This window comes from Lepidochelys kempii, chromosome 9 (assembly GCF_965140265.1).
Source record: "Lepidochelys kempii isolate rLepKem1 chromosome 9, rLepKem1.hap2, whole genome shotgun sequence".
Lineage (NCBI taxonomy): Eukaryota > Metazoa > Chordata > Testudines > Cheloniidae > Lepidochelys > Lepidochelys kempii.
Window position 1 is genome coordinate 33,602,716 of NC_133264.1, and position 14,101 is coordinate 33,616,816.

The window sequence follows — 14,101 nt, forward strand, 5'->3', positions numbered from 1 at the left end:
TGATTCCAGTTTCCTTCCTTAGTATCCTCCTTCCCAGCTCTGACACCACAGAGCCTTACACCTGTGTCCCTGTTCCCATTCCGACCCTTAGCCAAACATGATTCCAACTTCCTTACTCCCATTCCCATTTCCCCCTTTAGCAAAACATGATTCCAATTTTCTTACCCCCATTCCCTGTTCCCATCTCCCCCTTTAGCAAAACATGATTCCAATTTTCTTACCCCCATTCCCTGTTCCCATCTCACACACCCACATGCCCACCCCCACCCACACCCAGTCACTTCCTCATTGACTACAGATTATATAGTAAAACTTGAGTTCTGCTTAGCTATACCTTAACCAATCATTTTCCTGAAATTTAACTAACCAATTCTAACATATTGTAAAATGATTATGTAACCAATTATATCCCACCACCTTAATTAGTTTACACCCAGCAAAATTAATTATACAGCAGACAGGAACAATCACAGAACCAGACGGAGATTATACAGACAAACAATAGCAAAGTGGGAACTACAATGACAAGACAACACAGAAGCGAGGATTTCACATCCCAGCTATTGATAAGTGAGTTCTTGCCAGACAGGATGCTATCAAACTAAGTTTCCTTTTACATTTTCTAGGCACTTCCCTTTCTCTGGAGGTGATAGGAACTGTCAGGACAGGATTGTATTCCTAACAGCCGAATCGCACCTTATTTCAGTGTGACTAGTTTGGAATGTGAGGATGTGACTGTTTGCTTCCCAGCTTATGGCTGCCTCTGCTGCTTAGCCAAAGGCCTTAGCCTAAGAACAGGGCCTCAGACTGTCACAGTAAGAGAAGGCCCTTACACCAGCAGACAGTGATTTTGATTCTTTCTTTTATACCTCTATCACTAGCCAAGTGATAAGAATACACCTAAATTCTTAGAGTATAGGCCTTTACAGACAGGCCTGAATATCTATATCCTAACAGGGATCTGGAGGTAATCACGGATCACAAGCTAACTATGTGAGTAAACAGTGTAATACTGTTGCAAAAAAGCGAACATCATTCTGGGATGTGCTAACAGGAGAGTTGTAAGCAAGACACAAGAAGGAATTCTTCTGCCCTATCCCTGGCTGATTAGGCCTCAGCTGGAGTATTTTGTCCAGTTCTGGGTGCCACATGTCAGGAAAGATGTGGACAAATTGGAGAAAGTTCAGAGAAGAGCAAGAAAAATGATTCAAGGTCTAGAAAACATGACCGATGAGGGAAGATTGAAAAAAATTGGGGTTGTTTAGTCTGGAGAAGAGTAGACTGAGAGGGGACATAACAGTTTTCAACTACATAAAAGATTGTTACAGGGAGGAGGGAGAAAAATTGTTCTCTTTAACCTCTGAAGATAGGACAAGAAGCAATGTGTTTAAATTACAGAAAGGGAAGTTTAGGTTGTACATTATAAAAAACTTCCTAGCTGTTAGGGTGGTTAAGCACTGAAATAAATTTCCCAGGGAGGTTGTGGAATCTCTGTCATTGGAGATTTTTAAGAGCAGGTTAGACAAACACCCATCAGGGATGGTCTCAATCAGGGGTTCTCAAACTGGGGGTCGGAACCCTTCCGGGGGTCGTGAGGGTATTACATGGGGGTGTCGCGAGCTGTCGGTCTCCACCTCAAACCCCGCTTTGCCTCCAACATTTATAATTGTGTTAAATATAGAAGGAGTGTTTTTAATTTATAAGGGGGGTCGCACTCAGAGGCTTCCTATGTTAAAGGGATCACCAGTACAAAAGTTTGAGAACTACTGGTCTAGATAATCCTTAGTCCTGCCTTGAGTGCAGAGGACTGGACTAGAAGACCTCTCAAAGTCCCTTCCAGTTCTATGATTTTATGACAAGGATCAGGTGATGGATTTGCCAAAAATGGTAGTTAGATAGATTTCTGCTGACTACATACCGGTGTGTATGCATAACTTGCATTTTAAATTACTGTATCATATGGAAGTAACATAAATTGTGGTTTTGGCCAAATCACTCTGCTTTTGTTCAAACTAGAGCCGTATTTGGAGATTTGCCATCACTCACATGGAGCATATTCAGTTCTAGTGATCTGCAGATTTTGAAGGATGTAAAAGTATGTGCAGACCACTCACTCAGAAGAGGCTTTTGGCAGTCCCAATAAAATACAAATAATTCCAGGTTTTGGAGATATTCAGTGTTGATCTATGTGCAAATTCAAGCCTGTGTACTAACTTTTTAAAGAAGATCTAAATGTTATTGATTTCTGTTGAGTACAGAGTTTTGCAATGTTTTAAATCCACACATTATTAATATGATTTTTTCTTTGTAGGACACAGCTGTTCATGTATCTAAGGCAAAGACAACTTAAAAAAACCCGAGCATATCTCTATTTCCTTCTCCTTAGTTCATCTGCTACTAATCTTAATGTTCCATAGATTCTTCTTTCAAAAATATTTTTATAACTAATAACAATTATGTCATATTGTATTATGTATGTTTAAAAGTATGAATTTCTAAAGCTTTAAAATATAGTGTCCTTTGCACTTTTTTGTTATAAATTAAGATTTGGAAGATGTAGTAGAAGCCTTAGGAAGAAGAATGCTTTCAGATTTCTGTCTGGGACTTTGGCAGAATTGAAGAGGAGACTTTCCCTAGGGAATCTGTCCCAGGTTTTACACAAAACTGCTGAGGCAGGACTGTGGGCCCCCCTTCCTCTGCCCCTTATATACATGGGTGCATCGCCCATTACCTCGATGTTGATTATGTTCAGTAGAGCTTCTTATTACTTACTGGTACTTTACTAGTGTGTCTTAGGGCATTAATTAATAACACTTGCAGTTAACTGGAACACTACAGAAGAAAATTTTACAGTGGCTTATATATTACTATTATATATAACTAGCTTGCATATCAGGGTTCTGATCCCAGTTTCAGATCCCAGCATTCTGATCTCATTACTCCATTGAAATTCCCACTAACATTGTTACAAGTTTTGCCCGAGTAAGGGGTGTAGGATCATTGTTTTAAGGGGTAACTTTTCAGAGATGTATTTTTTACAATGATGTGTTTTTTAAACCTTGCTCAATGAAGTTAACAACTCAGAAATAAGCTTGGAAGTCTCCTAGTAATGGACACAATGTGTTTGTTCATAGGTAATGTTTTACTGCGACTGTGAAGATCAATATATCGGTGCTTTCTGTGAAGAATTTAATGCCTGTCAAAGCAGGCCTTGTCAGAACAATGGAACCTGCACTGATGTAAGACAAAAACACGATGGGAAAAATTTCACCTGCACTTGCCCTACTGGTATGTTTTACATGGTGCTTTGAATAATATATTTCTGTTTTAATATTCTGTGCATATCTTTTGCAATACAGTGCTTTCTACAGTGCTCTCCCTTTAGAGAGAGGAAGAGAAGCAAGGGGGAAGATGATACAAGAACATAGGGGCTACTGCTACAGAGACCACTAGATGTAGGTCTTGCTATTGCGAGCATTGTCCCAGTCAATGAGAGTACTCACAGTTATAAGAATTACATACAACAGGAAGAGTTTGCTTAGACTTTACTGCCTAAAACTGTCATGTTGTTTGCTTTTTGGTACACACTTGAAATTGTTCTCTTCTGAGTAACTAACTTTAAGTGGTGTTTTTCCGCTCAGACTAGTCAAATAGAAAATATTTCTATACAAACCGTGCAGCTGATGGATTGTTCACACAATTAATTTAAAATAAAATTTTGCAGAAATGTTATAAAATGCAAAAAGCTTAACTGAGTAATTCATTGTTTGGCTAATGGTCAAGTGTATGTGTTTTAAGTTGCTTCGGAATTGCTTTATGAGCATTTGTTTTTTAACACTTGATCAAATGAATATTGGCATCTTAATTAGAATTAAAATTAAACTAAATATGATGGTTATAGTTGAATGCCAGAGGGTAACTTCATGTAATTACTGTTCTGTGCTGGTGGAAAATCCTTTTTACAGAATTGGCATGATTGAATATGTAGTGCCTTCATGTCTGACATTTCAAAGGCACTAAAGTTCATTGCATAGTTCTTAGACAAACCACTTCAATAGGCATTTTCCAAAATTATTTTGATTAGTTTTAAATAAAAAGCAGACTGGAATAAAATTAACAGCAACATTCAGTAGTTTATTTTCATTTCTTATGAACATTTTACCTCACTTTTCCAACTCTAGTATAGGAAATAGGAATGATCTATTGGCTGTTGATATATCAAATTATTTTTTAGAGCACCTAATACTGAGAAGAATGAAAGTGGAATTGTCTGAAAAAGGAAGAGATAACAGAGGGGAAGGAGAGATTAGTATTAGAAGTTGTCATAAATATAAAGGGAAGGGTAAACACCTTTAAAATCCCTCCTGGCCAGAGGAAAAACCCTTTCACCTGTAAAGGGTTAAGAAGCTAAGACAACCTCGCTGGCACCTGACCAAAATGACCAATGAGAGACAAGATACTTTCAAAGCTAGATGGTGGGGGGGGGGGGCAAAGGGTTCTCTCTGTCTGTGTTGCTTTTGCCGGGACCAGCAGGAATGCAGGTCAGAACTCCTGTAAAAAGTCAGTAAGCAATCTAGTTAGATATGTGTTAGATTCTGTATTGTTTAAATGGCTGATAAAATAAGTTGTGCTGAATGAAATGTATATTCCTGTTTTTGTGTCTTTTTGTAACTTAAGGTTTAGCCTAGAGGGATTCTCTATGTTTTGAATCTGATTACCCTGTAAGGTATTTACCATCCTGATTTTTCAGAGGTGATTCTTTTACCTTTTCTTTAATTAAAATTCTTCTTTTAAGAACCTGATTGCTTTTTCATTTTTCTTAAGATCCAAGGGTTTGGGTCTGTGTTCACCTAAGCAAATTGGTGAGGATTTTTATCAAGCCTTCCCCAGGAAAGGGGGTGTGGGGCTTGGGGGGGATTTTGGGGAGAAAGACGTTTCCATCGGGCTCTTTCCCTGTTATATTTGTTAGACGCTTGGTGGTGGCAGCAAAAAAGTCCAGGGACAAAAGGTAAAATCGTTTGTACCTTGGGGAAGTTTTAACCTAAGCTGGTCAAAATAAGCTTAGGGGGTTTTTCATGCAGGTCCCCACATCTGTACCCTAGAGTTCAGAGTGGGGAAGGAACCTTGACAGAAGTGGTTAAAAGTGGCTAGTTTTATAAAATGTATGCTAAATTTTGAAGTCAGTGTTGTGGCATAGAAGTATCTAAGTGTAGAATTTAGCCCAGAAGGATCATCCGTTGGAATTTTTAATACTATGGAACATATTCTGTAAATCCTCTAATCATGAAATTCCTTTTGTAGTCAATGGAAGTTCCACACATATAGTGCTTGCAGAATCAAGCCCTGGAACTGTGCATAATATAGAAGTTAACAGTTAGTTCTGAAGATAGTTGAAACCTTGTGATGAAAGTCAGATGGAATAATCAATAAATTGAACCAGGAGTAATAGATTATTCAAAGTGGCCTTACAGCCAGCACTGTTGGCCTTGGAAGAATTGTCTCAGTGTAAGGGGATCTATCAGGGTGCAATGCAGGTATAGCAGCATGTACATCACTCTCCACCCTGCAATCTGTTCTGTTCATTCCCTCTGAAGCACCTGGCATTGGCCACCGTCGGAGACAGAATACTGGGCCAGGTGGACCTTTAGTCTGACCTAGTATGACGGTTCTTATGTAATTAAAGTAGGGGAAATGAGCTGGGCATCCGTATGCCCCACTAATCCCAGGCTCTTGTACTGTCAACATGGGCTGTTGGCAGCCAGTTCAAGCTAGAGCAACCTTCTAGCTGCTCTAACTTATGCTAGGGTACCAACCCAGAAATTGCAGTATACAAAGATGACTTAAGGTAGCTATCTTGCATCCCCACCCATCATCTAAATATGCTGCTTTTTATGCCTCTGAATTTCCAGTCTCTCTCTCTCCCTTTGCTTAGTTTAACTATTTTGTATGTGCAGCCCCAAACTAATTTGCATATGGGCTTCATTTAATGACTTGAATTTATACTTAAACCATGCTGGAAATGAGATATGACCTCCCTATACAAACACATTCTTCTCTATTATATTTCATAAATATACAGATGGATCCAACTGTCTCTTTTACGAGTAAGATATGTAAATATAGTTACGTAATGCTTTAAATTCTATTAACGGCAAAGGACAGTTTAGAAGAGAAAGATTAGACTGGAACTGAACTAGATAAATTGAGTGACCTGAAAAATCCCTACAGTTAAGTCATAGTGAGTGGATACAATGTATTCAGAATTCATTGACCATAAAATTGTCCGTAACTTGGAGAAGACACTTGAAAATGTATTTTTATATACTGTATAGGCATAAGCATATAAATACCTATTTAAATTCCTCTTTAAAATGTAATATTAGACTAAATTATCTTTATGTGAACTTATTTTGTAAATGGCAATTAGTAGTAATTCTCAAAAATTAACTATATATAAGGCAAAAACAAATATCCAAATTCTGCTTCATGGATCCCCCCACATTTTAGCGATGTGCAAACCTTGAGCCAAGTCCTTCAGTGGAGCTACTTGTTTGAGTAGTGGTTTGTGCATTCATCCTCTAGCTGTGGCTGGGCTTGTAGAAATAGCCAAAAATTCATATATTTACCCAAAACTTGCCTGAAATTGGGCCTGATCATATCATCCACTCACTCAGTCAAACTTCCCATTGAAATGTAATGCTCTAACCTTAATCTAAATCTTTTGCCTGATATATTGAATAGTGAAGCTCACAAGAAAGTTTCTATATGAGATTTCTATTATATCCTGGCTTTAGTTGGGTTATGTTTCAGTAATCTCACAAATTATGTGTGTTTTATACTACTTGTGATATTTCTGATCCCAGACAAAACAAGAAGTTTAGAAACTGATTTTTTTTTATAAAGGTAGCCAGATATCATAGATTCTTTCTCTGGCTGATCACCACTCTTCCCTGACTCCCTAAAAATAAATATATGAAAAAGAGAGAGCTAAGTTAGTGGGAACATTGCCATTGATTTCATTAGTACTGAGGCGGGGCCCATAAATATGACAATTCAGTCTTACTTAATTTTTCTTACCCTGCCTTGTTGTTGTTATTATCCATTCATGTTTTCAAAGATTTTTCATTTCACTCTGATTCTTGTCTTGGACTTACATTCTTAGGCTCACACGTTCTCTTTGGGGAAAATTCAGTTATGGGGTAAGTGGGTTCAACTTCATTGAAGCCACTGGAGTAGGACTCATTTGTGCCATTGAAGAATTTAGGCCCTGTTTCTTCAGACATTTGTTAAAATGTGTTGGGTTTGGCTTTTTCGGAGGTTTTTTTTCTCCTTGTAAATTTCTGCTTTTGTTTTTTGAAATCTACTGTTTTTGTAGTAATTGGAATGACTATCACTGCTTGCTTCATCTAATGTTCACTAGATTTTCTACTAGAACATATGTCAGTATATCAAGAAATGAAAAGTGGAAACTGGTGGTCTTCATGTTATTTCTTTGAGAAAAGATTCTAACAGATTCCCTTCACTGCATATTTGAAGCTAGTAGAGGAAGTGGAAACTAAAAATAGAATATACTATAAACTCCTCATTTTTGAAAGCTTTCAGGACCCATAGTATCTGTGACGTACCATGTTGCCATAACCTTGCTACAAGAAAATGTTACAGAGATTTGTAACAGCACAAAATGTACAGGAACAAAGATTTTTAAAATGTATCTGACTGACAAGCTGCTTTTTTGTAGTATGACTCATTTAGGAAACTGTTAATTTGCAGCACTCAGTATTGGCTGTTAAAGACCAAAAGAATATTTTCTTTCAGTAAAAGAATACATGCAATGTACTTGTTAATTAGAGGGAATATATTTGTTTTCATAAAGCTGACAATAAAATGTCATCTTTATGGTGTGATTTGTTCCAGGTTGTTATGACAGTCTCAGCAAATCCAGCTGATTCTTTTAGCAAGTTGCAGAGCCATGCAATTACATGTCCCTCATTTGACTAAAGTTTTTCCAATCACACAGTGAATTCCAATGTAATTTTTATTTTCACAAACTTACACTTCTGAAGATGGCCATAACTGAAAATGAAGTAAGCATATTCACTATTGCACTATGCTTCAGAAAAATAATCCTATGAATGTGAGAGAGAACTTGAAACACTGGAATATATATATCAAAAGAAAATTACTTGGCCAACAGTGTTCTGTGGTTCCTTGTGCTTGTTGTCTTTTTGTAAGTGTTATGTTCATTAAGTGCTCATCACCATTGTCAGTGTAAATACTGAAATCTACTGTTCATCCACAGTACGGGCATGGTAACAAACAGTTGACAGCACAAGCTTCCTCTCATTGCTCTGCTGTGTAACCTAGCCCTGACCTAGACGAACCACCTATGGGAGATTCCTTAGTTTTTTTGTTGAACCTAGGTGCCAGTTATGGTGTTAATGGAGATACAAGAGAGTTATTCTGGATTCATGCTGGAGAACAGAGGAACAGAATTTTGCTCATGATACCATGTGAAAATTCAAAGAAAACACAGAGAAGAGGAAAATCTTAGAAATCTTACCTGGTATAAAATTCTAGCAGTTATACACCTTTGGGGCCAAATTCAATGCTGATTTACACCTATTCAAGCCTGTTGATGTAATTTTAAGTGTAAGTCTGCCCAGTAGGCTTTTAAATGTTAAACACTTTATATAAAAAATGATCCAATCAATAATTAAGGAATATCTATTCTGCATGAGGAAAACAGTCCAAGCAGGTCTAGTGCCTTCTGCCCTATTAGAATTCCTGATGCTAGTTCCAAAATTACACAGCATGGTATTAGTACCTGTGCCTAGAAACATAATTATAAAGAGAGATGATGGAGAACCCCCCGTGGGGGATTCAGGCTATGACTGTGTTCAAGAATTAGATTTCTGATTGAGTATATATATTTTTTAAAAAATCTTGAAACGTTTGATAGGAAAAAAAGAAAAGAAAGTGTATTGTATTTGATAAGACTGTACTACTTAATGCTAATGTAACTCTCAAATTTGAGTGCGGCCCAAATCATGAAGCTCGTATCTGGAAACAGATTCAGATCTGAACTTCTCCAAAGTTCATTGATATTCACATTTTGTGCTCTGGATAGGCCCAATAAACAAAGTTCTAATCCAGATCTGGATTTGAAATTCTCTAGAGTCTTAACATATAATGGTTTGGTTTTTCCCAGTAATAGAGAAATGCCTGTGTAGAAGGTGAAATACACATTTGGTTCTATATCCACATACCTAGAGTTCAGGGAACTTTAGCTATGCTGTTCTGGTTTAGACCCATTGGTACCTCAAGTATTTAAATATATTTTATTATATTTATATGTATTTATTCTCATATGATAACAATGATTAATCCTGAGCACTTTTCAACTGTAGATCTCATGTCAGTTTACAGATATGGGCAAGCATTTTACAGATGGAGAAACTGACACACAGACCCCTTAAGTAACTTGCCCAGTGTCAAAACACCAAGTCAGTGATAGAAGGGGGATTAGAACTCAGTCTCCTGATTCACAGTCTTATGCTCGAGACATTAGACTACACTTCCTCCCACTAGTCTATGGTAAACTGAAGACCACATATTGCCCTAGATCAATACACGCAATTCCATTTGACATAACTGGGAATTGTAGACTTTGACAAGGATAATATATGGTGATAAACATTCCTTTTTCTCTTTTTTTCTTTTTTACCATCAATTAAGTATTTCACTATCATATTTGGTAACAATCAGGTGTGTAACATGCAGTACTTTTCTCTTTACACACAAATCCCTAGAGAATTAGTAGAAACAAAAGAAATCATTTTAAACATCGAATGAAAAATGTGTGGTACTTGTGATAGGATTTGAGTTTGGAGTATTTCATTACTTAGATTGTTATGTCCATGTTTGGTCCTTATTCTGAACCTACTATAATGTCTTCAAGCATATGGGAAAAAGCAAGTTAACAATCAATTGACATTATGGGTGTATCTACACCATGGGGTAACATGCACTAATGTGTTCTGCATTAATTGGCCCATGGAGACTGTCAAGGTTCCTTCCCCACTCTGAACTCTAGGGTACAGATGTGGGGACCTGCATGAAAGACCCCCTAAGCTTATTCTTATCAGCTTAGGTTAAAACTTCCCCAAGGTACAAACTTTCCCTTGTCCTTGAACCCTAGGCTGCCACCACCAAGCGTCTTACACAAAGACCAGGGAAAGAGCCCACTTGGAGATGTCTTCCCCCAAAATATCCCTCCAAGCCCTACACCCCCTTTTCTGGGGAAGGCTTTATAAGAATCCTCACCAATTTGTACAGGTGAATACAGACCCAAACCCTTGGATCTTAAGAACAATGAAAAAAGCAATCAGGTTCTTAAAAGAAGAATTTTAATTAAAGAAAAGGTAAAAGAATCACCTCTGTAAAATCAGGATGGTAAATACCTTACAGGGTAATCAGATTCAAAACATAGAGAATCCCTCTAGGCAAAACCTTAAGTTACAAAAAGACGCAAAAACAGGAATATACATTTCATTCAGCACAGCTTATTTTACTAGCCATTAAACAAAAGGAAATCTAACTCATTTTCTAGCTAGATGACTTACTAACTAACAGGGGTTGTGAGGCTGCATTCCTGATCTGTTCCCGGCAAAAGCATCACACAGACAGACAGACCCTTTGTTCTCCCACCTCGAGATTTAAAAGTATCTTGTCCTCTCATTGGTCATTTTGGGTCAGGTGCCAGCGAGGTTGTCTTAGCTTCTTAACCCTTTACAGGTGAAAGGGTTTTGCTTCTGGCCAGGAGGGATTTTATAGCACTGTGTACAGAAAGGTGGTTACCCTTCCCTTTATATTTATGGCAGAGACCCTGCCGGTGCATTCTAAAAGTTCCCTAATGCGCATTAATGTAATACTATTTCAAACAACACTAGGTTAAAGCTCACTAGGGAACTTTTAGTGCGTACCAGCAGGGTCTACACAGACCAATTAATGTGCAATACTTTATTGGTTTTAGAAATCACACCGTTATAATGTGCATTGCCTCACTGTGTAGATGTGCCCCACACTGCACTTGCAATCTGTCGCTTGAGACCTTTGAGGAGCTTGTTTTTGGCAGAATTTACAACTGGGGTGATCGTGTCTCCACATTTCTCACTTCAAATAAACAATCCTCTCTGAGGCTCAGAAGTGGGAACAAATGACAGTCATTCAGCATACACAAATAATTCAGAATGACTTTAAAGTCTTGTTTAAAGTCTCCCTGGAGGTTTTTTGTGTTCAGATTAAAAATAAAATTGAAATTCATTTGAAGTTCTTTGTGGTTGCACAACCCCATACACACTAATGCAGTTAGAATATTGCTGTTGGTAAAATACAATTTGATAGTATCACTGTATTTGAATTTTGATTTATGTTGCTGGAACCGAGGTTCTTATTAATTGAATGTTTTAATGAAAATTTGAATATTGAGAGATTGTCATGAATACTATTTCTCATCTCTGGGTAATATTATTCAAGGAAACTCACTTACTGCTATTTAAATGATATAATGGCAAATTTGGTAATAAAACTTCAATTTTTCTTCACTTTCTAAAACATTTGAATTATGATATAGGTTACACTGGAGAACTATGTCAGTCAGAGATTGATCACTGCAGCCAAGAGCCATGCAGAAATGGAGGTACCTGCTTTTCCAGTATCGGTGGATTCAGTTGTCAATGTCCAGAAGGTAAATAGAAACAACTTCTTATTTTAAATCATACCTCTTATCAGCATTAACAAAGTTGATGTTATATGGGATATAGTTTGATGATGTAACTTTTTAGTTAAATGAACATATATTGGAAGCTCTACCTGACAAGACATCAATTTAGGTGGATAGAATTCCAGTTTAGAAATCTTTGCATTACCATTATTAATGATGTTTCAAACCACATTAAGTTTCAGTGTATATGCTGAACAAAAGAATTCTCCATGTTCTTTTAATCTCTCCTATCTGGAAATCAGGCTAGAGCTCTTGTGAGAAAAGGACATAAGAATGTACAGTTGTTCCTGATTTTTGCCTTGTTCAGAAAAATCAAAAGAAAAGCCACCCTCTCATGTTATTTTTATATATCTGCTTCTGTTCCTAGATAAAATAGAAAGTTTATAGGAGTATACTTTTTTAATTAACTGAACATTTTCAAACCCTGAAAAGATTTGATCCATTCTGTTTTTATTTGAACTGGTTTATCTCTCACTATATGAAAGCCTTGAAATAATTTTCATCAGTAAACACTGTAAATGTTAACTCTATGTAATGAGGACATTGTGACGTTGAAAGCATATCCTTTTTATAACATCATGCTAGCTGCAATGGCTGGTTGCATACATTCTTAGTAGTGAAAGCTTCCAGTTACAAAGTGTTCTATTAGTCATCAAAACGAAACAATAGTTAAGGTTGTTGTCCAGAGCTAATCATATTTCCTCTCCCAATTCACCTATAGTTGTTTTTTATTCTTCCAATACTATCTTTTATACAGTTGAGTTTACTTTTAGGTAGAAGTTTGTTGATAATTAATAACCATTTCTCTTGAAGAAATATGAACCTGCTTAACAACGAAGGGTTATTTGTAATTGCTTCAGACTGGCTTTTCTCTTTCTCTGGAGATAGTTGCTCTAATGAGTGACCCACTTAACGGCTGCGTTGAATTGACATTATGTCAGCAGTCTTAACCTTGCATTTTAGAAGAATTTTGAAAATTGTTTGTTGTATAAATAGTACCAGAATTCAATGAGACAATCATAAGATGTTGGGACTTAGCCAAATGTAGCTTGACTTCCTAATGAAATTTGTTCAAGTATCTTATATAATTGGCTAAAAGAAAATCTTATCAGTAAGAACAGTAATTAAGAAAAATACGTATTGGTTAGATAATTTTTGCAGTTTTGAAGATGACATTCATTCGTGTGTATAATATAATTAAATACATGCTAATACTAACCAATTAGCAGTCCTGGATCAGTTCCTTAGCACAGATCGGGTGATACTCCCCAAAGCTCTTAAAAGTTTTGTCCCCTCGTGGCAGCAGTAGTGAGAAGGGATCAGAGCCACTATCCACCTATGTGGTGGGGGCTATCACTCTGTCTCAGCCCCTTGCTGAAGGCATCATCACCCTGACATCCCCTGCTTAAGGAAAATCCACTTGGGCCAGGCCACCAATGAGATTTAGTCCTCCTGGAGGTGACACAGGCCAATAGGAAGACAGCAGGCCAGTTAAGAAGGCTTGCCTGCTTACTCTGAGTGGTCTGCTGGGTGAAACTGGGACAGAGGAGGAGCTCTTCTGTGCTAACCCAGCACTCCAAGGGCAGTTTGGGTCCTGGGCTTAAAAGTGCTGCAGTGAAGCATCTGCCTTTGACATTTGTTTGTTTAAAGGCACGGACAACCAGATTATTTAACCGTTTAAAGATGGTATGCTGAGTTTACGGCACACCGCCCTATTTGGGATTAGCTGTCACACTTTGTAAACTGAAGCAGGGAGTACCTGCAATGCCACACCCCAACACAAGGAGGTGGAACAATGGTGTGTGGAACCACTTACATCACACATGTTTTGTGCTGACCCCCCTTGAGCTTAACTGTTGCCCTTGCAATGTCCCAAAAATACCTGCAGGAACCTGTGCCTCTCCAGCTGAACTTACTCCTTTCAACCTCAGTGGGTTTGGATATCTTTGTGCTGCGTCCACCTGATCCTACAGTCAGGTCTGCTTCTTTTCATCGTAATTATTATTTCTGCAGCTCTTTCTCTGCCACTAGCCCAGGAACATCATTGACAACCATTCTCCAGCTGCCAAAAATCTTGAAACAACTTTCATACCATGGCCTGTGTTTTATTTTGAGTATGAAGTTCTTTGATATAGTTTTTAGCTCTTTGCCATTTTTGCTCAGTGCTTTGCTGTTTTTCTTCTTGGCACTTGGATGCAATTTTCTGTGGCATTTTTTGCTTTGTTATCTCACCTTCTTGCTTTGCGTCTCTGATGAAGCCTTTGCTCCTATTCAGCTCCAGTCTTTCTGTTTTGTAGCAGCTTCAAGGAGTGTATGTGC

General features: G+C 37.6%; 1 protein-coding gene across 2 annotated transcripts in view; it reads left to right on the forward strand.

Moving 5' to 3' along the window:
- DNER (delta/notch like EGF repeat containing) overlaps positions 1-14,101 on the forward strand; it is a 276,236-nt gene that overhangs the window by 202,436 nt on the left and 59,699 nt on the right. For both annotated transcript variants that reach the window (XM_073359834.1, XM_073359835.1), the window contains exons 6-7: positions 3,135-3,288; positions 11,633-11,746. In XM_073359834.1, coding sequence (XP_073215935.1) covers positions 3,135-3,288; positions 11,633-11,746 — 268 coding nt within the window. The remainder of the gene's footprint in view (positions 1-3,134; positions 3,289-11,632; positions 11,747-14,101) is intronic.